Source organism: Phyllopteryx taeniolatus, chromosome 13 (assembly GCF_024500385.1).
Source record: "Phyllopteryx taeniolatus isolate TA_2022b chromosome 13, UOR_Ptae_1.2, whole genome shotgun sequence".
In the NCBI taxonomy this organism is placed as follows: Eukaryota; Metazoa; Chordata; class Actinopteri; order Syngnathiformes; family Syngnathidae; genus Phyllopteryx; species Phyllopteryx taeniolatus.
Window position 1 is genome coordinate 3,840,285 of NC_084514.1, and position 27,266 is coordinate 3,867,550.

Here is a 27,266-nt window from a genome sequence, read left to right on the forward strand (position 1 = left end):
AAAGTACGTGAACATACCTCAAGCAAGCCTTAAACAAATGTCCTCTCCTGTCCTGACCACAAACACACGTTTTCCTCCATTTTGTCCTTATAATACCGTCGGCTCGCTCCACTCTTGTTGCCGTCGCCACAGTAACGAGCGTTTCCGGTCGTATTTGAGTTGACAAGATAAAGCCCAATGATTGTAAAAAACGGGATGCGGAATACAATATTTTATTGCAGTAGTCTGACAGTGCAATCGTGAAAGATAAAATTTGTCTTCTAGTCTGATCCGGGCATTACGTGTTGCCTGTCTCCGACGTGTTGTCTGTCCCACACCGCCAAGGTTTTTTTTTTTTTTTTTGTTAAATAACTTCTTATGCCGTCAGATATTTACAGTACTATGTCAAAAGACACGCGACAAGGCTAAAAATAAACTAGCTTTTGGATTCAAATATACTGTGCACGCGGCGACGCGGAATAAATGGCTTTTGCGTAGCCGATCAATGGCGTCATTGATCGGATCGGCGAATTATGACATTAAAGCCGATCAGCATAAAATGCTAAATATCGGATAGGATAACCAAGGGTCTCAATTTATGATGTCGTATAATACTGCCCTCTAGATTATGTTAGAAGCTACCAGGATCCTTTAGAATTGGCAATATTGAGGAAATCATCAACATTCATCATAATCCTAAACAAAACAAACAAAAAAACAACAACATGTTTTTCCTTCTTGGTCAAACAAGGTCCAGTTTAGTGTAGTTTACCACAAGCCAACACCAATGTAAGGTTGTTTCATTATGACCTTTGTAAGCGGTCCACGCTAAAGCACTATGCAGTGTTGTTAACTCTGTCTTCCAAGACCTCCACCCAATAAAACAGCAAAATAGCTCCCATAGAGAAGCATGTCTTAGGAATGTAGTTTTTTTTTTCACTTTACAGCGTCCACCATATTGTGTAACTATAAGTCAGCTTTGTTGTCTATTTGTTGCGAACCGACTGAGTGCATTACTGATCTTTTATGACCTTTTAGTAGGTGTGGACATGTGCACAACCATCCCCTCCATTTGTGGCCATGGGAAATGTGTTCCTGTGCAGACTGGATACAGCTGCCAGTGTGAACCAGGTTTCAAACTCAGTGCTCTGCAGACCAACTGCATTGGTAAGCAACTGGGAGACAAATGGATGAGAGACTTGTGGCCCACCAATGAGACTTAGATACAGTACATGATGCCAGTGAGATGTCTCTTGTCTTTCCCCTCTCTCTGCCTCTGCAGATGTGAATGAGTGTGAGAATGAGCCATGTGGTGGAAAGGGCAGTTGCACGAACAGCTATGGCTCATACAGTTGTCACTGCTTCAGCGGCTACAGCCAGGTGATCACCAAGAACAGGAAGTTCTGTCAAGGTGATCAGCAGTGTGACATTTGCAATGGATGAATGCCACCTTTAGCTGCAATTTTAGCCATTTTTAGATGTGTCTATTGGTAAGTCACTCTGAGGAGGATGATTGTTATGTACATTCTTCCTTTCTTTCTTGCAGACATTAATGAGTGCAGCATGCCCAACAAGTGCCAGAATGGCCACTGCGTCAACACGGAAGGATCTTTTACCTGTGAATGTGACAGTGGCTTTGCCAAGTCCTGGAGAGGCCAATGCGAAGGTGAAACGCCACAAAAAAGTCACTTTACATCCTGTCTACATGCCTTGTGCTTGACAACAGCTAAAGGTTCATGTGTCATTTTCTACTTGTACAGATGTAGATGAGTGTCAAGATCCCAACACTTGTCCTAGCGGTGGTTGCATCAATACTGTGGGCTCCTTTCAGTGCCAGGTTTGCAGCCCTGGCTTCAGGCCTCTCGGCGATAGATGTGTAGGTAAGGTAACACAGCCTATCATCAGCAACATCATCAAATGGCAAACCGACATTCTTTTTTTGTGTTTTTTTTTTTTTTAAATCTAGTTTTTATTTTATTTTTTTACTCAAAGTACTAAAAACTGATGTGGAGTTTGCATGTTCTCTCTGTGTTGTTGTGCTTGTGTGTTTTGTTTTTTTTATGTACTCTGGCTTATTCCAAAACCATGCATGTTACATTAATTGAAGACTTTAACTCGTTCATATGTGTGAATGTACTGTAGGTGTGAATGGTTGCTTGTTGATATGTGCCTTGTGATTAGTTGAGGAACAGTCCAGCGTGTAGCCCACATGTCGCACAAAGTCAGATAGGACAGGCTCCAGATCACTCGCAACCCTAATGATTACAGGGGCTCTGGTAAACAGATGGAGACTAAAAACAAAAGGCAGACATTTGGAATTGTGTCTTAAAATGGCAGTTTGTATTGACGGCGTCACTGTTTCTGTGTACTGTAGGAACGCTGTCTGAGTGATTACTACATCTGCTTTACATTTCTGAGGTTGGGGGGTTTGAATCTGGGCTTTGGCCTTCCTGTGTGGAGTTTGCTTGTTCTGCCCATGCTTGCGTGGGTTTTCTGGAGGTACTCCGGCTTCCTCTCACTTTCCAAAAACTTGTTTCTTCGGTTAACTGAAGACTAAATTGTCTGTAGGTGTAAATGTGAGTATGAATTCTTGTTTGTCTATATGTGCCCTGCAATTGACTGCCGACCAGTTTAGGTTGTATCTTCCTCTCAAAGTCAGCTGGAATGGGCTCAAGCTCACCCCCGACCCTAAAGAGGATAAGCGGTACAGAAAATTGATAGATGGATGTCTCCAAATAAACCATGAAAATCTGTGAAAACATGACATGTGCAATCAAGTTAAGTTCTCAGTCTCAGTATGTGTAAGTACCAAAACAGTAATGGTGGAACAAGGCCCTGTAGTAGCGTTTGTACTCACTGAAAACATCTGTTTCAGTTTTTCAGTTTATTTCAAAGACCTAACAGAAAACAAATAAGTAAGCTTGTGCATAGCAAAAAAAATGATTACAAGGAATCCTGAAGAATGACAACTACAGCACTGGCCCACCATGCATGCCCTATTACAACATTTTTAGTGGTTTAGCAGATGAAACAGAAATTGTTTAGACAGTGTTGTCATCTGTATGTTAAAACTATCAAAAACACAAAGAGATTTTATATATATATACATATATATATATTACTGTTGTGTAAGCTTTCCATGAGACCGCTGCAATGGAAATCACTCAGGTTTCCTGTGACTGTTGAAAATCATCTTGCATTAGGTTACATTTAAAAGCTGCTCTTCCCAAATGGAATTGCCAGACCCAGCCGAGTTGACACGGCAACAAGCCCCGGCGGTAATGAGTTGCCGACAGTCTGTGATCTAACACCAGATTTAAGCTGCCTTGGTTTGACTGAATTGGAGCTTTTTTTGTTCAAAGGCACGCTGACCGTTCATGTGTTAACATGTATATAATATACATTTGTTTTTATACATCAAACAAGCTCGCCGTGGATGTTTTATTTCCACCATGCAACATTTGAGGCCAACATGAAAAACCACCAATGACGGCTGGGTTGTACTCGGCCCTCCTCTCTCTGAGTCCATTCAGTGCCTTCATGTATGAAATATGAGCTCAGCAGCCACGGTAATATCCACAATATTGTTTAAACATCTTCACTGTTTTTGTTGATCTTCTGATATCAGTGGCCCCCGAAAAAGAAAAGATTGTTTATAATACTTCAATTTGGGAAGTCCAAATATTTTCTCTTGGCCACAGCCTTGAACAAACAGCACGTTATTGTTGGAGAGCTCTGATCACTGTACTGTTTTTGCCCACTGGAGTCCGGTAGGATTTGATTAGCACTGCCAGGCTACGTGAGCAGACGGGGCTGTCACTGCAGATGTATGAGGGTCAAACGGTCAACTCCCAACTGTGACGAGGTCCTGACTTGTAAACAAATCTTCTCACTCAACCACTGTGTCCTCTTGCTATGGTCTATTAGATTTGAATGCACATAGCACATATGGTGTGTGTTGCGTTGAAGCTAACGCTGAACCCCAACGTGGCCTAGTTACATAACACCCTGACTGGTGTGACTTCCCACATCCCCTCTCCATGACCTTGCAACCATCTAATTTGTTTGGAAAGCCGAGCCCCTGGCTTGAGTATTCCATACATGTGAAAAGCTCAGACACTGAATGAAATTGACTTCAGAAGTGTTTCTTTGGCGCACATTGCCATTGATTTATTTTTTTTTCATTAGTGTGATGTCTTCATGAAAAAAAATCATTGGCCTTTGTGCATCACCTAATTGCCATGTTTCCACACAGAACTCCTCATGAACTACTCTGTTAATCTGTAGCAATCTGCGAAGAATAAATAGCAGATGAGAGGTTAAAGGTAAACATTTTGTCAACATAATCCACATCCAAGCCTACTGGCGTTCGTCCGCTATAAACAGGCAGTTTCCAGTTTTTGATTCAGTCATCTGACGGGAGTACGGCAATTTGCGCCCAATTGGCCGGGTCGCGGATAAGCTTAATTGCCGTTGTGATAATGAACAGCTCCATTGCCTTGTCAAAGATTATCACACAGGCTGAGGGGAGGTCGCATGACTGCATCGCGCCAAGCAAAACCCAGTCTGCGACTTTCTCCTTTTGTAGGCCTGTTTTAATTCCTTCTATCACTTCTTTGCACTCTTCTTTCTCCACCTCCTTTGCAAACGAATGAGTACCCTTCCTCTATGAGTTATGTAATATCTATTCCTCTGACTGTGTGCAACACAAAACAATGTGTGCCTGTCACACATTGTATTGTGTTGTTAACCCTTGACAAAACACTCCACTACAAAACAATATCCCTGCACAAGGTTTTTCCACGAGTAGTAAAAGCTGATCAACAGCTCTGACTCATAAAGTGGAAAAGACAGCTCCTGCCCCAAATCGTAAAAGGCCCTAATGAGTATGACTATGTGCCCATTTAAACAGAATTCTTATTTTACACACGATGCTTTCCCTAATTTTTTCCCTTTTAGCACAGTATACCAACCGCAGTGGCTATTTATATTCACTTCTTGGCAAACAACTTTTATTGTCTCAAAAACCCAGAGGCACATATTTGCAACCTGTAAGAAAAACTAACGTGCGTTCTCTGTCCTATAATGACCCTCAATGTCTGCAGATGTGAACGAGTGCTTGAACCAAAACATATGCGGCCGTGGAAGGTGTGTCAACAGCGAGGGCTCCTATAGGTGCAACTGCTTCCAAGGTTACAAACTCGCACTGGACAACGTATGCCAAGGTAAGTCGTCAGCAGCCAGAGAGATCCGTGACAAAGTAACAGCTGTGTAAATAGTTTCCACGCGTGCTACTGCAGAAGCTCCATAGCAAATTTGAAGCTTTTATAAAAAAAGGTTACAAAAAGTTGCCGACAGTGTGTGTTTTTATTTCCTGAGGCCCCGCTCCATTTTCCACTCTGTCTTCTTTCCAGATGTGAATGAGTGTCTGCTTCCGGGGGTCTGCCTTAACGGACGCTGTGTCAATCTAGAGGGTACCTACAGTTGCACCTGTAACCACGGTTACCAAGTCACCTCAGATAGAAAAGACTGTGAAGGTCTGCTGGATATTTCATCATGCTGTTCTTCATAGCTGATAGCAGCCACAACAAACATGCTTGTTTTTTTTTTTCACTTAGATATTAATGAGTGCATATCTGGTAAAAAGTGTCCTGAAGAAATCTGCATCAACACACCAGGTTCCTTTACATGCCAGAGCTGTAATCCTGGCTTTGAACCTTCTGATGATGGGCTGAGATGTGAAGGTAGAATTTCATCGTTAAATGTGAGAGTGTTTTACATTGTTTGTTTGTCCATCTGTTACATCTAAAATGATTGTTCTCCGATGAGTGAATATTGCTCATGATGATGTTCCCGTTCAATTTTACTTGTAATCCTTGTAGAGTTGATGTGATGGTTCATAAGGGGTAAAATCTGTGTCCCCCGGGAACTACCCTGAGAATGTCCGATCTCAGAAGCTAAGCAGGGTCGGTCCTGGCTAGTACTTGGATGGGAGATCACCTGGGAATACCAGGTGCTCTTGTAAAAACTACGGATTACAGAAACCGCAGTTGCGGCCTCATGTGCCTCATGGGACTGAGAGCTCTGCAAAAAAAAATCCAAAATCTGTGTCAAATCTAATCCTATTAGATATCCTTCCATCCATTTCATTGCTTGTCCTGATTAGGCTGGAGGGTGGATCAGAGCCTATTCCAGCTGACTTGAGGGGCACGATACACCATGGACTGGTAACCAGGCTGTCGCAGGGCACCAATTAGATATACACTATTCAAAAATACAAACGGAACACTCATCCTAGAACTCTATGAATGAAATATCGAGTGAAAAATCATTATTTATCACCGTAGTGTAATTCACAAAACATAAATTAGGAATCATACTCATACTCTACTGGTGATCAGTCCAGAGAGTGCCCCGCCTCTCACCCAAGGTCAGCTGGGATAAGTCTCCAGCTCACCCATGAGCCTAATGTGGACAGGCGCTATAGAAAATTGATGGATGGATTTATATTCCAATCTAAGATCAGATGACATCAGATCTGGATGGAATTTGTTGTACTTATCTTGACGTTTTGTACATTTTTTCTTTTTTATCTACGGACCCAGTGAAAGGCCTTGGTAAAGCTCTTAAGTACATCTACTGAGCAACACTGGCAATATAGACAGTGACAAAATTTCCCAACAAATGTACGCTTGTTAATTTGTCATACTACTGCGCCAAATTGGCTTTGGGGCACCTCTTAAATATGTCCGATCGATCTGAAACTTCACAGGAAGTGTTTTCTCATGGATTCACACCATATCCAAATATTCATTTTTCAAATTCTCCCTACAAATAAGGACCACCCTAATAGACAGTGTGTGACTTTTCTGGTAAACCGGGATGTGTGTGTCTGCAGATGTGGACGAGTGTTCTCAGGGTGACTGGTGTCTCGGCGGTGTGTGTGCCAACACGCCCGGATCGTACACCTGCACCAAGTGTAAGGCAGGCTACAGAGTTTCTCCAGATCGACGAAGATGTGAAGGTAGGTTCAATCAATCCCCAACTCCACTCCACAGAGAAAACCATTTGTTCTAAAAAGGACTTCTTTGACACATACTGGGCACCTTGACAAAACAAGCTTTCTACTTGAGAATTCCTTTTACATTTTATCCGAGTGAGGTCCAAAGATGTCTACAATGTTGTTGTTGTGTTCCACCCAGATATTGACGAATGCCAGTCGCGGTCTACCTGTGCCAACGGCATCTGTCTAAACTCGGAGGGCTCTTACACCTGTGAGAACTGCCCCACGGGCTACACAGTGTCGTATGACGGAGAGCTCTGTGAAGGTTGGTAACTCAGCACTTATGTTAAACAGATCCATGCAAAGCTTCGCGTGTGTCTTATCAACACTGGAGAAGATCTGTCATGGTGAATTAGGTGTTTTTGTTGGCAGTGGCGATTCCTCTTTTCCTCCGGTGAATGTCTAATATCCTGTGCTGTTTCGTGCCAGACATTGACGAGTGTGCACTGCCCACTACATGCCCCCGGGGAACATGTACAAACACAGAGGGTTCCTTCACATGTGTCAGCTGTCAGACCGGTTACAGAGTCTCTGAGGATGGACAGCAGTGTGATGGTGAGACTTGTGGCTGCCTGGTTGCTGGCTTTTTTCATGTTTGTTTACTCGCACACAGATGTTTGTCTCGAGCGGAATTTATGTGTCAATGTACCATTTCCTGGGGTTCTATCTGGTTCAGGTTTACCGATGCAACATGTCCCATCTCTCAGACATCCCATCATAGCTGGGTGATCAACCCCATTGCCTCAAGCACTGATTATTTAACTCTTGTTCACAACAAATACACATCAGTCTCAAAATAGTGCATGATGTCAAATACTCTTCAGATACTGTAACTCAACTAGAAAAATTCACGTGTTGACATTTCCTAGCTTCATTGACTTTTAACTGAACTGATTTAAACAGGCAGGATGTTATTTGTTTTAAGACAGAGATTGCAATCTGGGTTATGATGTGTCCATGTATTTGTGTCCAGATGTGAATGAATGCTCGGTAGCTAACGTGTGCCCAGGCCAGCTGTGCTCAAACACCCAGGGATCATATACCTGCAGGAACTGTGGATCCGGCCTGCAGCTGTCTGAGGACGGTTATGGCTGTGAGGGTAAACCATCCGTCATGCTTACCTTATCATCTTGTCTCGTTTGTGCTGTCATCATAGAAATGATCTAACCGGATCTAGGCCATTATAAAATAAGATTGCTTTAGACCCTCAACATGATTACAGAGGAACTTTAGAGTATGCCTTAGTTTTTCGTGGCACGGTTTATGAGCTCAATGGAATACAAAGTCTGCTTTGACCAATCCAGGGAGGTTCTCTTTGCTATGACTTCATGAGAATGAGAAAACCGGATCATTGTTTAATTCAAACGTGGCCTCGGTTATTCACATATACTGTTCTGTGTTTTTTAATGGAAGTGGGGATCTAGCCCGAGAGGATGATCCCCCACTGATGTGTGTCTCTGTGCTGGGAAAAAGTTTCACAAAACAACCTCAGGTCCAAGTCAGCCTCTGATAGGATTTAAATGATATGATGGGAAATATTAAGGCCTTAATTTGAAATTAAGTCAACCGCTGTGCATCCTTCCTCAGTAAGCTTGCTATGTGGAACTCCCTCTGTTCACCCAAAGGCAAAACTGAGCCATTGCTTAATGATAACCCACAGTCTTTTCCTTCTAAAGAATACAATCTTCCCTGGTCTGTGGAATTTTTAGTGATCACATAACAACAATCTCAGTCACTGTTTGTTTATCCAGAAATTACACACCACCTGTAATAGCTAGCTGGTTTTGCAGTCAATGATCGTCTTGCATACTTATCGTTTCGTCCGTTTTGATAAAACACTGTCAGTGCGATCACATTAAGAAAGCTTTACTTACGGCACCTAATGCTACGCAATCTCACTGCTTCGTAATAATATTAGCAGACAGCAAAGATATAGCATTTACACAATGGGAATTCTTTGGCCAAGATGACATCTTCCACTTTCCTTCCGGTGTCTCTCAGATATCAACGAGTGCCAGACCCCGGGTTTGTGTCCCACGGGCATCTGCATCAACACAGAGGGCTCCTTCTCATGCATGGCCTGTGACCCTGGTTTCACCGTGGCACCCAATGGCCTTTCGTGTGAAGGTATGCGATCATTTGTTGCCATGTGTTGTACTGTACATCAGCCTGGTTGCATTATCCACACAGCAGTGTGAGAGGTTCGCCGCTCCCTGGAGAATTCTGGAGGTCTTCAGTGGAGGTGCTGCAAGAAAAATAAAGAAGAAAGACATTTTGAAACACAAGATAACTGTTGTTTAAAGCAAAATGTATCAATTTCAGTTCTTCCAAATCTTCCAAAAGCGCATATTGCACATAAACATTATGCAATACAGTGTGTGTGTGTGTGCGTGTGTGTGTGTATATATATATATATATATATATATATATATATGTATGTATGTATATACATATATGTATATATATATATATATATATATGTATATATACACAGACACATACATTCACTGTATATATTGCACATAAACATTATGTGCAGTTTGAACATGAGCACTAATATACACACTCACTTAAATACTTCATAATATAAAATATATTGCACATAAAAGTGAAATAAAAAGTGTACCGAAATAAAATATAAAAATGGAGAGTTCTTTAAGATTAAAAACAAATGTTTTAAACTTACAAAGTTAAATACAGGTAAACCGAGGTGTTACGGCTCAGGTGGTAGAATGATCGTTTCCCATCCCAAAGTTTGTAGATTCGACCTTGAAGGTAGAAAAGTGCTATACAAGTAAAAGCGGGACCATTTACATTGACATTCACTTCGGCAGTGATTCTTTTGCATGCCACTAAAAAGAGCCCACAGACCACACTTTGAGAATCATTGCCAGTAATTATGCATAAGTGAAAGAGTACAATTGCTGTTGTTGATACTCTATATGTACATGGTAAGGAATCATATAGGTTAATGAAGTGGGTGTTCAAATGGGGCCCTGCAAACCTCAGAATGGGATTTCACTTAAAGAAAGAGATATCGTGTTAATAATGATAAATACATTATGTAATGGGCAGCACTGTGGATGAGTCTTTAGCACACGTGCCTCACGCTTCTGAGGTTTGCGGTTTTAATCTCAGCTCAAGCCTTCCCGTGTGGCGTTTGGATATTCTCCCTGTGCCTGCGTGGTTTTTTTTCCAGGCACTCCAGCCGTCTCCCATAGTCCAGAAACACGCATTTTAGGTTAATTGAAGACTAAATTGTCCATAGGTGTGAATGCTTTTTTTCTCTATGTGCCTTGTCTGGTCACCAGTAGTTTACCCCGTTTCTCGGTCAAAGTCAGCTGGGGTAGGGTCCTGCTCACTCATGACCCTAATGAGGACAAGCGCTGTTGAAAATGGGTGGATGGATGGATGAAATGAAATGAAACATCGTGATCTTCTTAATGATAACGATATAATGAGTAATAATGACGTAAAAAGTAAAGTAAGTACTGCGCTCCAGTAATTTCCAAGAGTAACAATTATTTCAATGGGTACCTTCTATAAAGGTTTGATTAGTAACAGAAGATTTTCGTGAAGATGACAGAACGTTTGGAAAAGAACACTGTGATCTCCAGCTGGTGAGATTGTGTCATCGTCATGACGTGTGTGTGTTTGCACACAGATGTGAATGAATGTGAGGACACGGGCCTGTGTGTGGGAGGTCAGTGCACCAACACCGTGGGATCCTACAGTTGCGCGTGCCCTGCTGGCCTGGAGCTGATCGATGGGACCTCCTGCAGAGGTACAGTATATGCAATTCTAAAGCAGAACTGTCAGCATTCCTACTTGCTTTGATACCATATGTTAATTTGTCTTTGCGTGTCATGCCGCAGATATTGACGAGTGTTTGACCATCGCAGGAATCTGTGGAGAAGGACAGTGTTTGAATACTGAAGGCTCCTACATGTGTGTCTGTCCGGATGGATATGACACCCTTGATGGGCGGACCGGCTGCCAAGGCACAGTAACACGCTGTAGCAAAAACACTGAGCTATGCCATACCCATAGTTGTATGACCTCCTTATTTAAATTCCTCATAGATCAGTCAACATAGGTTCATTGCCATTCAAAAGACAGCTAACAGTGTTTTGAGCTGACATAATTGGAAACTGATGGTAACTACAATATACAAATATGCGCAGCACAGTGGTCTAAGGCAGTTGTCCCCAATCTTTTTTGTGCCACGGAGCGGTTTCACGTAAAGCAATTTAAAAGCACAATTTTTGATGGGCCGGCATAGAAACAAATAAAACTAAAAAATGATTAAGAATACCATTCACCATTACGCTGAATGTAGTTATAATTATTGGGAGCCGTGCACTTCTTTATTCTCAACGAACTGGTCCCATCTTGGGGTAATGGGTGTCAATGACACTTCAAGTGTGTTTCTTACATCAACCATAATCTTCTTCTTCTGTCTCATTATTTGGCCTTTTGGTTTTTTGTTTACTCATTTTTGCTAGCCGTTTGACATGTGTACAGAGGCACAGGTGGACATCTTATTTTTCAAAACAAACCTTCCAGTCTCAGATGATTAAACTTTTTTTTTTTTTTTTTTTTTTTTTAGCTCAGTCTCTCTGTGTGGCTCCAAACGTTCCACAGAGCGGTACTGTTTCCTGGCTCGGTGGTTGTGAACCGCTGGTCTAGTGGTTAGCACGTCTACTTTTCAGTTGAGAGCTGGGCTTGCCTGGGTTTTCTCCAGGTACTCTGGCTTCCTTCCACTTTCAAAAAACATGCATGATACAGTAGGTTCGCTGAAGACGAAAGACTGTAGGACTAAATTGTCCATTGTTGTGAATTAGAGTGTGTATGTTTGTTTGTATTTGCCTTGTGATTGGCTGGCGACCAGTCCAGGGTAATCCCCACCGCTTGCCTAAAGTCATGTAGAAAATGGATGGACGGGTGCATACATGTGTATTGTTAATAATTATAGGATTCCCTGTGGAATACATCATGGTCTTCTACAACCATGCATTTCTAGTTAGTTGTGAGACTCCAGGCAATGGTACTCAGTCCAGCCATTCTTTTTTTAATTGCCCATAACCTCACCATCAATCTCACCACCGGCTTCAGTTTTATATTATTTTAGCCGCACCCAGTGACCCAGTGCTCACAGCGCCTGGGGAAATAATGTTGCGTTGTCATCCGTTATGGAGGACAAGCTGCTCCTTTCAGCAAATTTGCTGTCAAAATAATTTAAAAGGCTTTGACTGGAATGTTAGAATTGAAGCTGTTTTTTTCTGGTGTGTCTTGCCAATACAGTAAAGGGTGAAGTTAGTTAAATGATGCCTGTGGGGATGAGCTGGTCCCATGGTCCGGGCTTTTGTATCTGCTAGTACAACCCTGCAGTGAGTTGTGAGATGAACTGGCTAAGGCTCAAGCCTTGGCTAGGGACATAACTACCACTGAGGCTTTGCTTGCTTGGTATGCAAGCCTACCAGCCTCGGTCAGAAACTTTGGCTGGCTGCCTGCCTCAACAAATCATGGACACTGATTAACTTATTAATCAGAAGTTGTCACATATTTTCATTGATTCATCCATTTTTGCCACAGTGCTGGCACAAACATCCCTCTAACGTGGACTATGGGGTTTGCGGTTTTAGGATAAATGAGTGAAAGGCATTTGCCTAAAAAAAATAAAAAATGGGATTTTGCCATAATTTCAAAGCAGTTAGGGCTTCGTGTTTCCCAAACGTTATTGAGCCAAGGCACATATTTTACATTAGAAAAACAGCACAGCACCCCACCAAACAAAGATGTCACAAAAAGCATACTGAAATAATAAAGTAAAAGTTACTCAGTGTGAAATCAGGGCTGGTTTATTTGAACAAAACCCAGGAAGCAATGACTTAAGTCTATTTTATGAACGGCAACAGGTGGACGTACAGGTTAATTTACCGTCAGCCATCTAGTGGAATCACATTTAATTGTTATGGTTGTCACTATACATCGCTGGCATTGATAGATGAACAAAGATACATCATCTGTAGCAAATAATAATTTCCAGACCAATTAAGTGAAATTGAAACATTTCCCACGGCACGCCTGATGATCTCACACTCATGGGGTACTCATGGGCCACGGCACAGTGGTTGGGAATCCTTGGCTTATGGTATATATTAAAATTACCACGTGGTAATAAAATAAAACATTTTTTTATTTAGTACAAATTGTCGTGCATTACTTAAATCTAATTAAATTCTCAAACTCACCCTGTTGGTCCATCAAAAGTTTGGAAAAGGAAAAAAGGATTCTTCCTTCCCTCTCATCTTGAATCCCAGTTCCCTTTAGTGCACGAGTTATGCTGTAATGCTGCACTTATACACCACTCTGTCTCTAATCAGGCATGTAGCATTCATTATCAACATTTATGACTCAGAGGGAACACTGAGGTAAATACAGTATTTGACCTCTCTTTCCTTCCTGGCTGCCAATATACCGTTACTTGATCCAAATGTACAATTCGTCTTATGTTCAAACAGACACTTGTTGATTGCACAAGTTTAATTTGTAATACGTGTAAGAAGAAGGAGTGTTCCCTGCAGACTCGTTGAGCTATGTGTTGTGATGATGGGTATGTAACAAATCTTGGTTATCTCTTAGATGTGGACGAGTGTAGCAAAGACAACATATGCACACGGGGCCAATGTCTCAATACTGAAGGCAGTTTCATATGCTTATGTGACGCTGGATTCAAGTACAGCGAGGACACTGCTGACTGTGAAGGTAAGTCTCCATATCAAGACTTATACAGTGCCATGAAAAAGTATTTGCCCCCTTTTCAAATTTGCATAGTTTCCCCATTTTAAGATCATCAAACAAATGTAAATAGACAAAGATAATCCAAGTCAACATAAAATGCAGTTTTTAAATGGTGATTTGACAGGGTTTGTGATAACAAAAAAAAGAGCCTACAGTATTATACTTATCATTTTCTAGCTACCCTTATTCACTTCCTGATGCCGTTCAACAGCCACATATCGAAAAGTAACTACAGAAGACTCTTGTTCTCTTCCATTATCGTTAGCGTTTTCAATTGCAACTCATGCATTCAATGCAAGTTTTCACAGTTTTCTGCGCTACAAACCGACTGCCGGTGGAATGGTGGACGACTGGTTAGAGCGTCTGCCTCACAGTTCTGAGGACCCGGGTTCAATCCCCGGCCCCGCCTGTGTGGAGTTTGCATGTTCTCCCCGTGCCTGCGTGGGTTTTCTCCGGTCACTCCGGTTTCCTCCCACATCCCAAAAACATGCCTGGTAGCTTAATTGAAGTCTCTAAATTGCCCCTAGGTGTGAATGTGAGTGCGAGTGGTTGTTTGCTTATGTGTGCCCTGCGATTGGCTGGCAACCAGTTCAGGGTGTACCCCGTCTCCTGCCCGATGATAGCTGGGATAGGCTCCAGCACTCCCGCGACCCGGGTGAGGATAAGCGGCTCAGAAAATGGATGGATGGATGGATGGATGGATGGATGGATGGAAAACCGACTGCCACAAATCAAGATGAGGAGACCCACGCCGATGTCTTGTTTGGTGTGGGAGAACCCTGACCTCAGCCCCACAACCACAAATTCTGTATTGGATAAATGAACAAAAACTTCCACAAAGTCTTGTAGAAATTCATCCCAGAAGAGTGGAATCTTTTATAGCTGCAGAGGTCAACTATCTTCAATTTTCGAAATATTTCCAACACTTAACAATATGCCAGCATTAGATATCTGATCGTTCTGCTAAATTTACAATGAAGCTCAGACAGTACAGCAAAGTTGACCATGACAGATTTTTTTATAGCTAGTGTGAAGTGGTCAAGCCGTTCCTCGGTTTAAAGGAGCAAGGGCTTCGTGAATGACATGGCTGGAGGCCTGCAAGTGTCTTGCCCCTAAGGAGAAGCGTGAATGACCCCATTGTGAGCAGGAGCCGTTTCTCCCTCCGGAACGTCTCCCTTTAGCTCCTTCACAAGTTCTTTGGTTGCAGTGATAATATTGTTCTTGGCCATTCCCCTTGCCTGCTGTGTTCACTGAGGACAGCTACACCACAGGCTTCCTGGATGACTCCAGCTGCACAGCCACCACTCCAGAAGCAGATGAGCTAGGGGGAGGGAGGGAGGGGGGGGGGGGGGTAGCTTGTGTGTGTGTATGAGGGGATGTGTCACATGCGGTTGTATTTGTACCCCTGATCGTGCCCTTTTCTAATCAACCACTCTCTCTCTTTCTCTCTCTGCAGACCAGAATGAGTGTAAGGAGTTTGGAAGCTCGGTGTGTGGTACCTGGCGCTGTGAGAACACTATTGGCTCGTACCGCTGCTTCATGGGCTGCCAGGCTGGCCTTGAGGGAGAAGACGCCACAGACTGCGGTTAGTGCTCAAACCACATGTACAGTAGTTAAAGTAATAGAGGACACAATTTTCCGCATTGGAGTAAAGACAGGCCAATTCGGAGCCCTTCTGACTGAAGTAAAAGACCAGACATACAGTGTATCCTGAGTGTTCCACCCTTCTCCAAATGTATCATTCAAACTGGGAAAACAAAAACCTTTTTTGCATTTCATCAAAAAAATGTGAAGTGCACCAAAAGAAACTGATCCATAGCGTACCACTTTTTGGAACTATGTTGGTGAGGTACTAACCATCATGGGATGGTACCTAAGCTAGCATCACAGCTTGTTGATGCGCTGATAGAAAACCATCCATCCATCTTCTATTTGTCCTCATTAGCGTTAGCTGGAGCTGACTGTGTGCAAGAGGCAGGTACACCCAAGCAACCATCCACACTCACATTCTATGGAGAATGTAATCTTCAATCAATATAATGTGCGTGCTTTTGGAATGTGGGAGGAAGTCATGCTACGTATGTTTGTTGTTAATTTCCTAAGTGTGTCACCTATCTATCCCCACTTTCATCTCTTAGTTCCCATGGTCACTCATTGTGAAGTGAACCACAATTTAAAATAAAAAAATCCAATTGTTCTGAACTGCTTAACCCACTTTGACTAACAAAGGGTAGCTTGACCAGGGGAGAAGGCGCTCACAAGACTTGCATGGCCATCTATAGGACAGCGAACTGGGTCGATAAGGCTTGATAGTCGTAGTAGACAAATCTTCCAGGAGCAGGAAAACTCTGAACTCAAACTTTGGGTAGGCAGACTTCATGAGCTCAGGACAGCAATCTGTCTAGGAAGCAAAACTCCAAATTCAATCCCGCTCCGACAGGACAGGAGTTGGCAAAGGGCTAACACCAAGAGAGCTTCTTCCATCTCATTAAAAATAATAGTTACAGAATAATGATGAATTGATTGATTGTTCAAACAGTTAGTCAAATAACCATCCCAACTACAAATCAATTGGTGAAAACAGGGTTTAAGTCAGGAGTGTTCCTCCGAGGGTTACATACAGAAAAATGGAAGGCTGCAAGTCAATTTGATATGCCTCAACTTGCCTCAACCCTAAAATCAATCCATCATGCAATTATATATTGCTTTTAGTTATTTTGGAATGCTGCTACAGTACAGTTTTCTGGTAAATGTGATCAGGCAAATACTTCTTACTAGAATGAGTCCACTCCTGCACTGAGCAGCCGCTGAATCACATCTCCACATTCAAAACCAAATTAGAGCAATCTTTAGTAAATTGACAATCTTTCAAGCAGTTTTGAATTTGAGGATCATTAATCTTATATGTTCACAAGTCTGACATTAACAGAGCAAAAAATTATCTTTATTCACTGGGGTTGAAGACAAATTTGTTTTACATCGCACCAATAAGAGGCGTTGGTGTGGGTACTCCCCACACGGCAATAATTGGACGGCGGGCTGCAAATGGTCCATGGGCCGGACTTTAGACACCCATTGCTTTTAAGCTCACCTTAACTCACTGCAGTGGCCACCATTCCCCATCTTTTGTGCAAAGACAAATCAATTCTTTGCCAGGCTGATAGTACTGACACAGTTGGCAGTTGATGTTATACAGTGGCCCTTGAAACTGGGACTGACCCTTTCATAGGAGGCAGTGGGTCAGGCCAGTAGCTCACAACAGTCTGGAGGGTGTCTGAAAAAGACGTGTTGAAACAGAATAATTGCTTTTCTTTAGATTGGGGGACTGTACCGAGATGTCGGCATACCTTCTCTCTCCTCCCTGTGGAACTAGGTTCCAGTTCACCTATTTTAGCTGGCTGTGTTTGTGAATTTGCTACATCTGGGGCCCTCAGCTTTCCAACTACAATAGACGCATCTCCATGACATCCAGAGTACACTGAGTCTTGTGTGTTTACTGGCACAGACACCTTGGGTTTGTGATATTTGTCTTTCTTGCACAACCGTTGAATTTCCTCGCTCGCTCTTTATTCTCCAGCGCAGGATTCATCTTTGTTACTCTCGGCATGAAAAAAAAAGAAGAAAAAAAAGCGGCTTATGAGGTTTTTGAGAGATAGAAGGGCCAAACATTTATCTCATCCTTAGACGGGATCCAAACAGTCATTGGAGAACGACAGGCGACGAGGGCAAAGCAGGCTGAGAGCATCCGAATGGAATGATGCTGTCTGAGCACAGATGGAAGCTGTCGGTGTTAATGGCGGCGAGTGTATGCATTCAGTGTGGTAAAATGCATCAGTGCAAATACGGTGGAACCTCAAGAGTTGAACATCCTAAAAATCATACAAGTTCTGAAAACAACCACCATTTATGGGAAATATATGCCTCAAAAGTAGCATTGCACAAGACTTAAAATCTGTCTGCATCGAAAGCAGTGATTCTCAAAGTGTGGTACGTGTACCATTAATGGTAGGTAGGCTCCATCTAGTGGTAAGTGAAAGAATTACTCAATAAAATGTTAAACTGTGCATGACTTTGACTTTTTCCTAATGCAGTACAGTAAATTTGTTTAGTTGTAATTAACCTTAAGTACAATACATATGCATTTAATCTTTTAGAACTGTTAGTTTTCTAACATTTATTTAGGTACAATTTTCATTTAAATTTTGTGAAATACATTTTAATTGAATCATTGTTAAAGTACTGTTGTTTATTTCCGTATTATTGAAGCGCAGTGTTAACGTTCAAACCATGCATAATGTTGGAGTGGCTAACAAGAGTATTACATTTGAAATTACTTATTTAGGAATAAACACTGCTGTATTTTATTGTTGGTCATTATGGTGGGTCCTTTGAGGGCCATGTCTTTTTTAGGTGGCACTTGGTGTTTGAGAACCATTGATGTAAAGGATTAAACCCACACGTGTGTTTTGCGTTTACATTTGTATGTCAGTTAAGTGCAATGCAATAAGTAGTCCCCCTCTAATTACCTTTGAACATTAGTTTTCTGTCACACATCTGTGTAGTTTCATTTTTGTTTTAACGGTATATACTTGAATTATACAGCGGTTTACTTCTTTTTACTCTAATATGGCAGTTAAAACATACGATGACTAAGCCATTGCCTGTACAGTTAATAGAGCTTTTATTATAGTGACAGTTTGACTGTGGAATAGATTATTTAAATGGGAATTTGACAATCTCAATAACGCTGAGGTTGACCAGCATGTGTTCTTAACCTAGTGTGTTCGACTTCGGAGGTTCCACTGTAGAGACATAATAGAAAAAAAGTCGAAATTATGGCAGGCTTGGAACTGCATTTGAAATATGATGATCTTTTTATTGGGCTTTTTCTGAAAGGTGGATGTTAGGGGCGGAATACATCCCAATGATTCATAGTAAATCATAGTAAGTTGTGTCTGCCTCTTCAAAGCACTTTGTGTCGTTTACTCTTAGGCACCGTTAGCAGCCTTTTTCGAGATGAGTGTCGACTTCCCTGCTATCGTCATCTTCCTAAAATGCTTACTTCCTTTAGGGCACGTTTGTCTGCTTGTAAAAGTCATCATCAGTCATTCAAGAGGAGGCCATAGCGTGCGGTTTCTGCATGGGGTGTTGTTTGACTTTTGAAGGGAGTAGTTGTCTTTGGCTCTGCAAGCTCTCCTCTTTTTAGATTTAGAAATCATAATACATAAAGGGGGGGAAATATCTTGTGTGTGTTGTGCATGTTAGCCGCAACTGTGCTTTAAGGGGTCAGTCAGGCAGCCCTGTCATGATGATGCTGCCCACAGGGCCCTTTTGGGCATTCTACAGCGGAACTATACATCCATGGGTGTGCCATTGTTTAAATTTAGCACCATGCTCATAAATTCCCTCAAGCTATAGGAATTATCTTTAATAAGAACTGCCTGTCGGCAGAAATTGTATCCGGTAAAAACCCATGTCAACCTTCCAGCCCAGTAAGAATAGAAAAGACTTTGCCATATGTGTGTTTGTTTGCCATGTCTTTGTGCCCACATAATAAAATACAGATTATTGTGATCTGCTGTGGTCATGACAAGATAGGAGATTGACGTAATGACTGTTAAAGCGCACAAACAGGATTCCCATGATATGTCATCATTCCTCATTCTTGCCCACGTGTGAAATGACGTCTGCATATGGGTTCAATCAGGCACACCATTGCCCACAGAACACAGGGGAAGTGTGGGTTGCAGGCTGTCACTGACTCTTATGCTTGTGCTACTGCCTGCCACCATGTGCTCCAGATTACCACCGAGCTTTCAGATACGGGAGGTAAGCGCCTTTTGCTTCTGCTTTGTCCCTCAACCTCACAACCTCCAATGGAAACTGAACTCCTCACCTTCTCCCCTGGCTCATTTCTTCCCTCAAGGCAATTTACACTTCTGCGTGAGTCCTGACTAAACTGATTACTACATGGAAAGAGCAAGAAATGAAATTTTACGCCCCGCTGGTGTGTGCCGTTGTACCGCCAAAAATATTATCGCGATGATGAGCGTGGCTTTAGACACGTTGATCACGGCAGGTCAAGAAATGCTACTGCTAACACATCACAAGTTTGGGGGGGAAAAACAAATGATAAATTAGACCAAATCATAAAAATGATTGGGGTCTTGATGCGTTCATTCCGCTCTGGGATGATACTTTGATTACGCGTGGTTTGCAACAGATTTTGTTCCACATGAATGAGAACCTTGAGGGAAACATTCCTGGATCCACTTTACCTTATTTCCTGAGGGAATATTAAAATAGTGTGAGTCGTGTACACTCACCAGCCAAAACGCTTGCAGAATCCAGTGAGTCCAACACATACTGAATCATTCTGTCTTTACAAAGAGTTTTGATCAATTCTGTCACCGAAGTAGTAACAATGTTTATTACTGTGGTTGTTGTTTGCAGTGGTTTGAACTGTACTGTGTCATACTCAGAGGTTCTCCTTAATTTTTAAAATCTCCATCTGTCAATCCATTTGAGACACTGAACTGTGAGGCTTGAGACCAGGAGGCATCTCGGATGTGGAGGAGCAGTGGCTCTACTGGTCTCTAACCAAAGCTTGTGACCATAGTTAAGGGTAGGTACATGGATCCTTTTATAGTCGGAACTGTGTCAGTGCCACAGCATTCAGAGCATTGTGCTATTCTGGGTGAATCTCATCAACCCTCGGGTCCCTGCCGCTGAGAAGTTTTCAGACTAACCTCAGACACCTCGGCCTTGGTGGTCTGCGTTCATGTCCTCAAACTCTGCTTCCTCTATGGAAGGTATGTCTGGGTTGTGGGTTTGAGGAGATCCTCAAGGTATGGTTTCCACCCCCTAATTAAAATACACACAAGTCAGTATGCAAACTACAACCTCAATGATAAATATATTGTTGTAGGTATAAGTCAAAACTCTAATCACACTCATGGTCACATTAGTGGTGGAAAAAAGTTTTGAAATTGTTCATCTTGGTCTCATCTTTTTGATCACAAAATCTGGCATTTGCACAGGGGTGTGCAGACTTCTTATATCCACTGTACAGTTCCTCACGGTATCCTCAAACCGCTCAGAATGTGTGAATGTGACTATGAAGATGGCAGTCTCTCAATAGTTCTCTCCAACCCTTTCAGACCACAATCCAGCAATTTTGGTCCCTTTCAAGGTTTCCCGTGAAAGGACAAGACAGCCTTGTCTCTGTTTTATTAGCGTGTGGGAGCTCGAGTCCCTGTCTCATGGTATAGAAGTATCCAAGTGAGGATGAGCCTAGCAGTAAGCCTGTGAAAGTGGCTGTCTGTCTGTGTGTCTGTGCTGAACAGGAAAACAGGACGCCGGCCAAATACTTTGCTCAAATCAGATGGGTTTTTGGCCCATTTTCCTCCTTTCTTCAGTAGAGACTACCTTATGAGTCCTCAGGGTCAAAATAAAACTCGTGATATCAGGATCACATGTCTTCCGAGTGAGCCATCCAAGATCAGCAATGTGTTTATTGGGATTGATAAAAATGCTACGCGAGTATGGGCACCGTTGTGGTTTTATAGGCTGCATTTTTCTGTGTTTGTAAAAGGCCTTCCTGTTTTCAAAGCCTCGTTACCATTAGTCATGGAAACTTTTAGACTGCAGTGCTCATAGGGGGTGGTTACGAAACTCAAAGGTCAACAGAAACCAAGATGATCGCACAACAGTGTGGTGGTTTCTCTCATTTCAATTGTACGCTTCATCACAAATGCTAAAAATAATCATGTCTGTCAAAACAGTGACTAAACTTTGGTAAACTTTGCAATCAGCACCCAAGTGACACAACCTATCCCCAGTTTTCAGGTCGAAGTTCTGCCCCCTAAAGGACACTAAAAGCAATACAGTTTGACTGTCCAAAATGAGTGATGCAAAGAGAGTCTGTTTTATTGGAATTGTAAAACAATAAATGATACAACTGAGTCATTTACACAATGTCCCATAACTCGGAAGGTATTTTCATGGTTTGTGGCTGACATCACCGTTGCATTACTCCTTTCCTCTTGAAAGACGATGTGGCCGACAGGCACGAACGAGAGTCTCTGCTGCATCCTTTTCAGAGAACCAATTTTGGACGGACCACCAGCCAGCTTCTCGTCACAACATATTTTGCAAAATGTGACTAAAAGCATTTGATTATAAATGCAGACAAGAAGGCTTTGAAACATATCCCACAATTAAAAGGACACAAAATGATCAGACGTGTTTCCCCTCTTGAGTTGCATACTTTAATTTCCCCAAATGATTTCAAAACACTTAAACCCTAATTTGTGCTCATTTGCCGCAGCAACTCCATTCATTGTGGATTGTTTTGGTCCATGAGAGCACTGCAGTATTTTGTACATTAGCTGTGATTCCTGCTTGATTCATGTCAGGTTCAAAGCTCATCTCTCCCCATCTCATGTCCATAAAGTCTTCTCTCTTGATAAATAATGACCTATAAATCTGATCCATAAAGTGATTCATGTTATCGCATACTGGATGTAGACTGAAGCTCAGGGTTCCTGAGCTGCAGTATGAAAGCTTCCACTCTTCTGGGAAGACTTTAAAGCATATCTATGCGTCATTTTTGCTTGCAATCTCTGTTTTAGTTCATCCCAAAGGTTTTTGATGTGATTGAAGTCAGGGTTCTGTTCTTCTACACCCCATCTTGCATTGTTTCCAGTCGGAGACATAGAGTTGTCCAAAATGTCTCGGTGAGGTGAAAAGTTGAGATTTGGGGGTGCATGGTGGACCTAGTGGTTAGAAAGCCTGGCCCACAGTTCAGAGGTTCTGTTTTCAAATCTTGGCTCGGGCCCTCCTGTTGGCTCAGGTCCTCCTCTTTGGAGTTTGCATGTGCTCCCTGGGCTTGCATGGGTTTTTCTCCTGTAACTCCACCTCCCTCCCACATTCTAAAAACATGTATGCTAGGTTGATTGGAGACTAAATTGCCCACACGTGTGAATGTAAAATGTGAATATCAAACATACCAGTACATATTAAGATTCAATTTCTCTACCGTGTTTTTGTTCAGGCGGCACGGTGAACGACTGGTTAGCACATCTGCCTCACAGTTCTGAGGACTGGTGTTCAAATCCGGCCTCGCCTGTGTGGAGTTTGCAGGTTCTCTCCCGTGCCTGTGTGTGTTTTTCCCGGGTACTCCGGTTTCTTCCCACATTCCAAAAACATGCATGGCATGTTATCCCAAAGTTATCCCAAGGTGTGAATGTGAGTGTGATTGGTTGTTTGTCTATATGTGCCCTGCGATTGGCTGGCGACCAGGTCAGGGTGTACCCCGCCCCTCACCCAAAGTCAACTGAAATAGGTGCCAGCACACCCAGTGAGGATAAGCAATTCAGAAAATGGATGGATGGATGTTTTTTTGTTCATCAGATATTTTCAGTATTTTCTTGCATGAAGAATTGGCACAGAGTAAAACATTGCATGACACAGACTTTAGTCACAGAGGTGACTATTGTGGTCTGTGATAACCTATACTATATATAACACTGTACTATTAAATTGTGGGTCCAGTCAACCTTGCCTCCAACGACTATCGCCTCTCTTCTTACGCCACATTCAGTACACAGAGCAATAGGCAACAAAGGTTTCCTCTAAACAGCGAGTGGTGCTTGTCCAGGTTTAACAGCCACCGTTCCACTTTATCCTGACAGCTCCTCTAGATTTACTGAAAAAAACATTTTACAAAGTTCCCTTTGATTAACCGACAAACACTGCTGTTTGAAAAGCCTGTCACTGAACTGTATAATACATACGTCTAACATCTTTGACAAGTTAGAAAGACTGTGGTTTCGCTTGTTATTGTAAGTCAAATTGGAATTGGATTGGAAGTGAGTTATATTTCATAAAAGAGACTTGCATTTGCTGCGTATTCGTCTGCTGACATTGCAAACATTTAATGCTGTGTTCTTCTCTTTGGGTGCTTTCCCTCACCTTCACAGATGTTGACGAGTGCCTCAACCAGACCATCTGCGGGAGCCACGGCTTTTGCGAGAACACCGATGGATCCTACCGCTGCGAGTGCGATCTGGGCTACTCAAACCCACCAGGGGACACAAGCAAATGTGTTGGTGTGTACGTGCACTGATTTGTAAGCCAAAAAGGGGGGTTTTAGTTCACATTCAATAGATTAGATAGAGTCATTTGACAGTGGAACGTCCAGAGTTGACCACAATCTGTTCCGTGGCGCTGTTCAACTTGAATCCCTCTCTTTTCTATACCGCTTCTCTTCATTAGGGCCACGGGTGAGCTGGAGCTTATCCCAGCTGTCTTTTATCGAGAGGCGGGGTATACCATACCCTGTAATGGTGGCCAGCCAATCCTGGGACACATATGTATACAATTCAGACTCACAGTCACGCCGATGGGAAATTAAGAGTCTTGAACCTAACTTGCATGATTTTAGAACATGGGAGGAAGCCGGAGTGCCACAAAAAAAAAAAAAAACACATGCAGGCTCGAGGAGAACATGGGAGCTCCACTGAACTCCACCAAACCTCAGAACAGTGAGGCAAACATGCTAAACACTCAATCACCATGTAGCCTGGTCATCTTCCAATTGTTTCCACTAAGTCTCAATAAAAATTCAAATTTGTGTTTCGTGTGACACTGTCACCCAAAAAACTTTATTAACTTGCTCTCACTTTACTAACATTGTAAAATATGCAACTTAATGAGATGTTGAAAAAATAATACATACGGTGGCACGGTGGAAGACTGGTTAACATCTGCCTCACAGGTCCCGAGTTAAATATGCAGCCTCCGTGTGTGGAGTTTGCATGTTCTCTCTGTACCTACGTGGGTTTTCTCTGTGTACTCCAGTTTCCAAAAACATGCATGGGAGGTTAATGAAACAAATTGTCCGAAGGTGTGAATGTGAGTGCGAATGGTTGCTTGTCGATATGTGCGCTGGCTGGCGGTGTACCCTGCCTCTCCCCGAAGTCAGCTGGGATAGGCGCCAGCACACCCGTGACCCGAGTGAGGATGAGCGGTTCAGAAAAAGGATGGATGGATACTGACTCATGATCAGTTGGCGGGAGGATGTAATTTGCCTCGCATAAACACAGCGTACTTTGTGGTGCACTGAACATTCAATTCTGCTTTACAGACTGCTTTTCTTTCCATGGGCAAGTGGTTAGTATGGCTGTCTTACATAAAGGCCATTGGCACTGCCATTTACAATATCTATCCTCTCCCGCTGACTGTCAGTCACAAATCTAGCACAGTTGTAATTAAGCGAGTGTGTGTGGGGCGCAACTTCCGTCTACACACGCAGAGCCCTCTGCCTTCCGCCGTGGACCTTGTTTCAGCGAACAACTAGTTTGATGGTTTGTAGCCGTTGTTACAGCCGACAGAAACCGTTCGTTGTCTCAATTAAAGAGACGGTGCAATACAGTAAATATCACACCCACTTTTGACACGAAAAAAATTATTTTCTGACTTTTTCTTGCCACATTGAGAAAAATTGTGAATAGGCAGGTTTTCTTTGAGATAAATAATGGAGAATAGGTTAAAAAAAAAAAGGTGAATTCCAAACCACAAATATGCTGGGGTCCACTGTATAGCAACAATGTACTGATAGAAATTCAAGAGATGATTTGAGTATTTTTCTGTCATCTAAGCATGAGTAACCAACTTCTACTGACACTGATATATGCGCTAGTGTGTCCTTGTGGAGCATATGCCTTTGTGTACACGCCTGATCCTTTTGTTGACCTTGCGACCTCTCCCTCAGACGTGAATGAGTGCGAGATGAGCTTGGCGCTGTGCGGCGAGGCCCTGTGTGAGAACTTCGACGGCAGCTTCCTGTGCATCTGCCCCAACGACAATGAGGAATTTGATCCCATCACCAGCCACTGCCGCTCCCTGGGTAAGAGAAGCCCGCGAGCGCCCACAATGCCTCACCAGACTTGATTCTGCATCGCATCGACGGGAGACGGAGTTTTCCTTCATTTAATGAGCCGTGTCTTCATTATCCAAACAACAAGGGTGATGAGGTGGACGCGACCTACTCCATGTCGCTTGAGTATCTTTTTGACCTGGCAACTGCCATTTGTTTTGCAAGCTAAGTCCTGCGGTTGGTTGGACAGCCTGCAAAATTTGTATGAGTCTAATCCCCCAGACAATTGATGCTGTAACTCCTTCAGTCAAGCCAAGCAAACACCCCGAAGGCCTGGTTACTGTCGACGCATTTTCCCACCAAGACAAACAATGATGGACTGTACCTACTGGTAATCGACGCTGTGGGCATCTCCTTTAAGATAACATCACAGTAGCGCTTAACCGTTATGCGGCGCATTGTGATTCCACAGAAAAGCACTTTGAGTCATGGAAACATAATCACGTCCCTCAGTTTGGTCCGTGTACAGGAATTGGGCGTTTTTCCATTATTAAGCGGCGCGCCCTCTGCAAGGTTGTTTTTCCTTCTGCCCCGCCATTAAACCCCAGCTATGCCTCGGTGTACATTTTTGCCACATTCCACTGTTTGCTTTCGACGTGTGTTAATCAATCATGTGAATGTGAATGGTGTGTTGACTCACATGCCAGTGTTTCCATTTGGCTAAGCCGGCTGCTTATGGGCAAAATGCCTGAGCCCATGCCTATTGGACAAATGACTGGGCTGAGCAGGGGTGGGCGAGGGTAATGCACCACCTACCAGGAGGCATGCAGACACATTGACTCATAAAGCCACTTGACAATGTTCCTACGTGATATTGGGCAATTATACAGTGGAGCATCCAAAGTTGAAAACAATCGTTAGCCTCATAGCATAATTGCCTAAGTCATATTTGAACATTTACAAAAACACAACAAATTCAACAAACAAGAAGAGTCTAGTTGCCATGACCTGTATCACTGAAAAGACTACACAGACTCATTTTTCATTTATATTGTGACAGTAAGTTGAAAATGACTCGGGCAATTATGCTCTTTGCCATCTCCAGTACCCCTTTGTGGCGGCACCACATAAGAAAAATCCACAGAAAACGTGACCACACTGAGATGCCTACTGAGCTGAAGTCTCTTTATTATGTTGCATTCCATTGTTCCATATCATCCTCCATGACCACCCTCTTACCTCACATAGACAATTTTTTTGTCCACTTGCAGCTGACACCGACTCAAAAGCCCTCGCTCCGGCGGCCCCCTCAGCCGTGGAAAGGAAGGAGTGCTACTATAACTTAAACGACGCCAACTTCTGCAACAACGTCTTGTCCCGTAACACCACCAAGCAGGAGTGCTGCTGCACCGTGGGCGCCGGCTGGGGCGACAACTGCGAGATCCACGCCTGTCCTGCTCCGGGAGGAGGTGCAATTTAATGTTCAATGATTTTAATTAGGGATGGGCAGTGGACTACAGTAGATTTCCCTGATTGACT

At 42.9% G+C, this 27,266-nt stretch overlaps 1 protein-coding gene across 4 annotated transcripts in view; it reads left to right on the top strand.

Moving 5' to 3' along the window:
• The window catches only part of LOC133487603 (latent-transforming growth factor beta-binding protein 1-like), a 110,292-nt gene that overhangs the window by 73,913 nt on the left and 9,113 nt on the right, over positions 1-27,266 (top strand). For 2 of the 4 annotated variants that reach the window (XM_061794461.1, XM_061794464.1), the window contains exons 16-34: positions 1,018-1,146; positions 1,262-1,390; positions 1,526-1,645; positions 1,740-1,859; positions 5,085-5,204; positions 5,394-5,516; positions 5,598-5,723; positions 6,878-7,003; positions 7,182-7,307; positions 7,472-7,597; positions 8,016-8,141; positions 9,044-9,169; positions 10,707-10,826; positions 10,918-11,043; positions 13,688-13,810; positions 15,303-15,431; positions 23,830-23,958; positions 25,623-25,757; positions 26,999-27,196. In XM_061794461.1, coding sequence (XP_061650445.1) covers positions 1,018-1,146; positions 1,262-1,390; positions 1,526-1,645; positions 1,740-1,859; positions 5,085-5,204; positions 5,394-5,516; positions 5,598-5,723; positions 6,878-7,003; positions 7,182-7,307; positions 7,472-7,597; positions 8,016-8,141; positions 9,044-9,169; positions 10,707-10,826; positions 10,918-11,043; positions 13,688-13,810; positions 15,303-15,431; positions 23,830-23,958; positions 25,623-25,757; positions 26,999-27,196 — 2,457 coding nt within the window. The remainder of the gene's footprint in view (positions 1-1,017; positions 1,147-1,261; positions 1,391-1,525; positions 1,646-1,739; positions 1,860-5,084; positions 5,205-5,393; positions 5,517-5,597; positions 5,724-6,877; positions 7,004-7,181; positions 7,308-7,471; positions 7,598-8,015; positions 8,142-9,043; positions 9,170-10,706; positions 10,827-10,917; positions 11,044-13,687; positions 13,811-15,302; positions 15,432-23,829; positions 23,959-25,622; positions 25,758-26,998; positions 27,197-27,266) is intronic. The other 2 variants (XM_061794463.1, XM_061794465.1) reach the window with 1 other exon arrangement.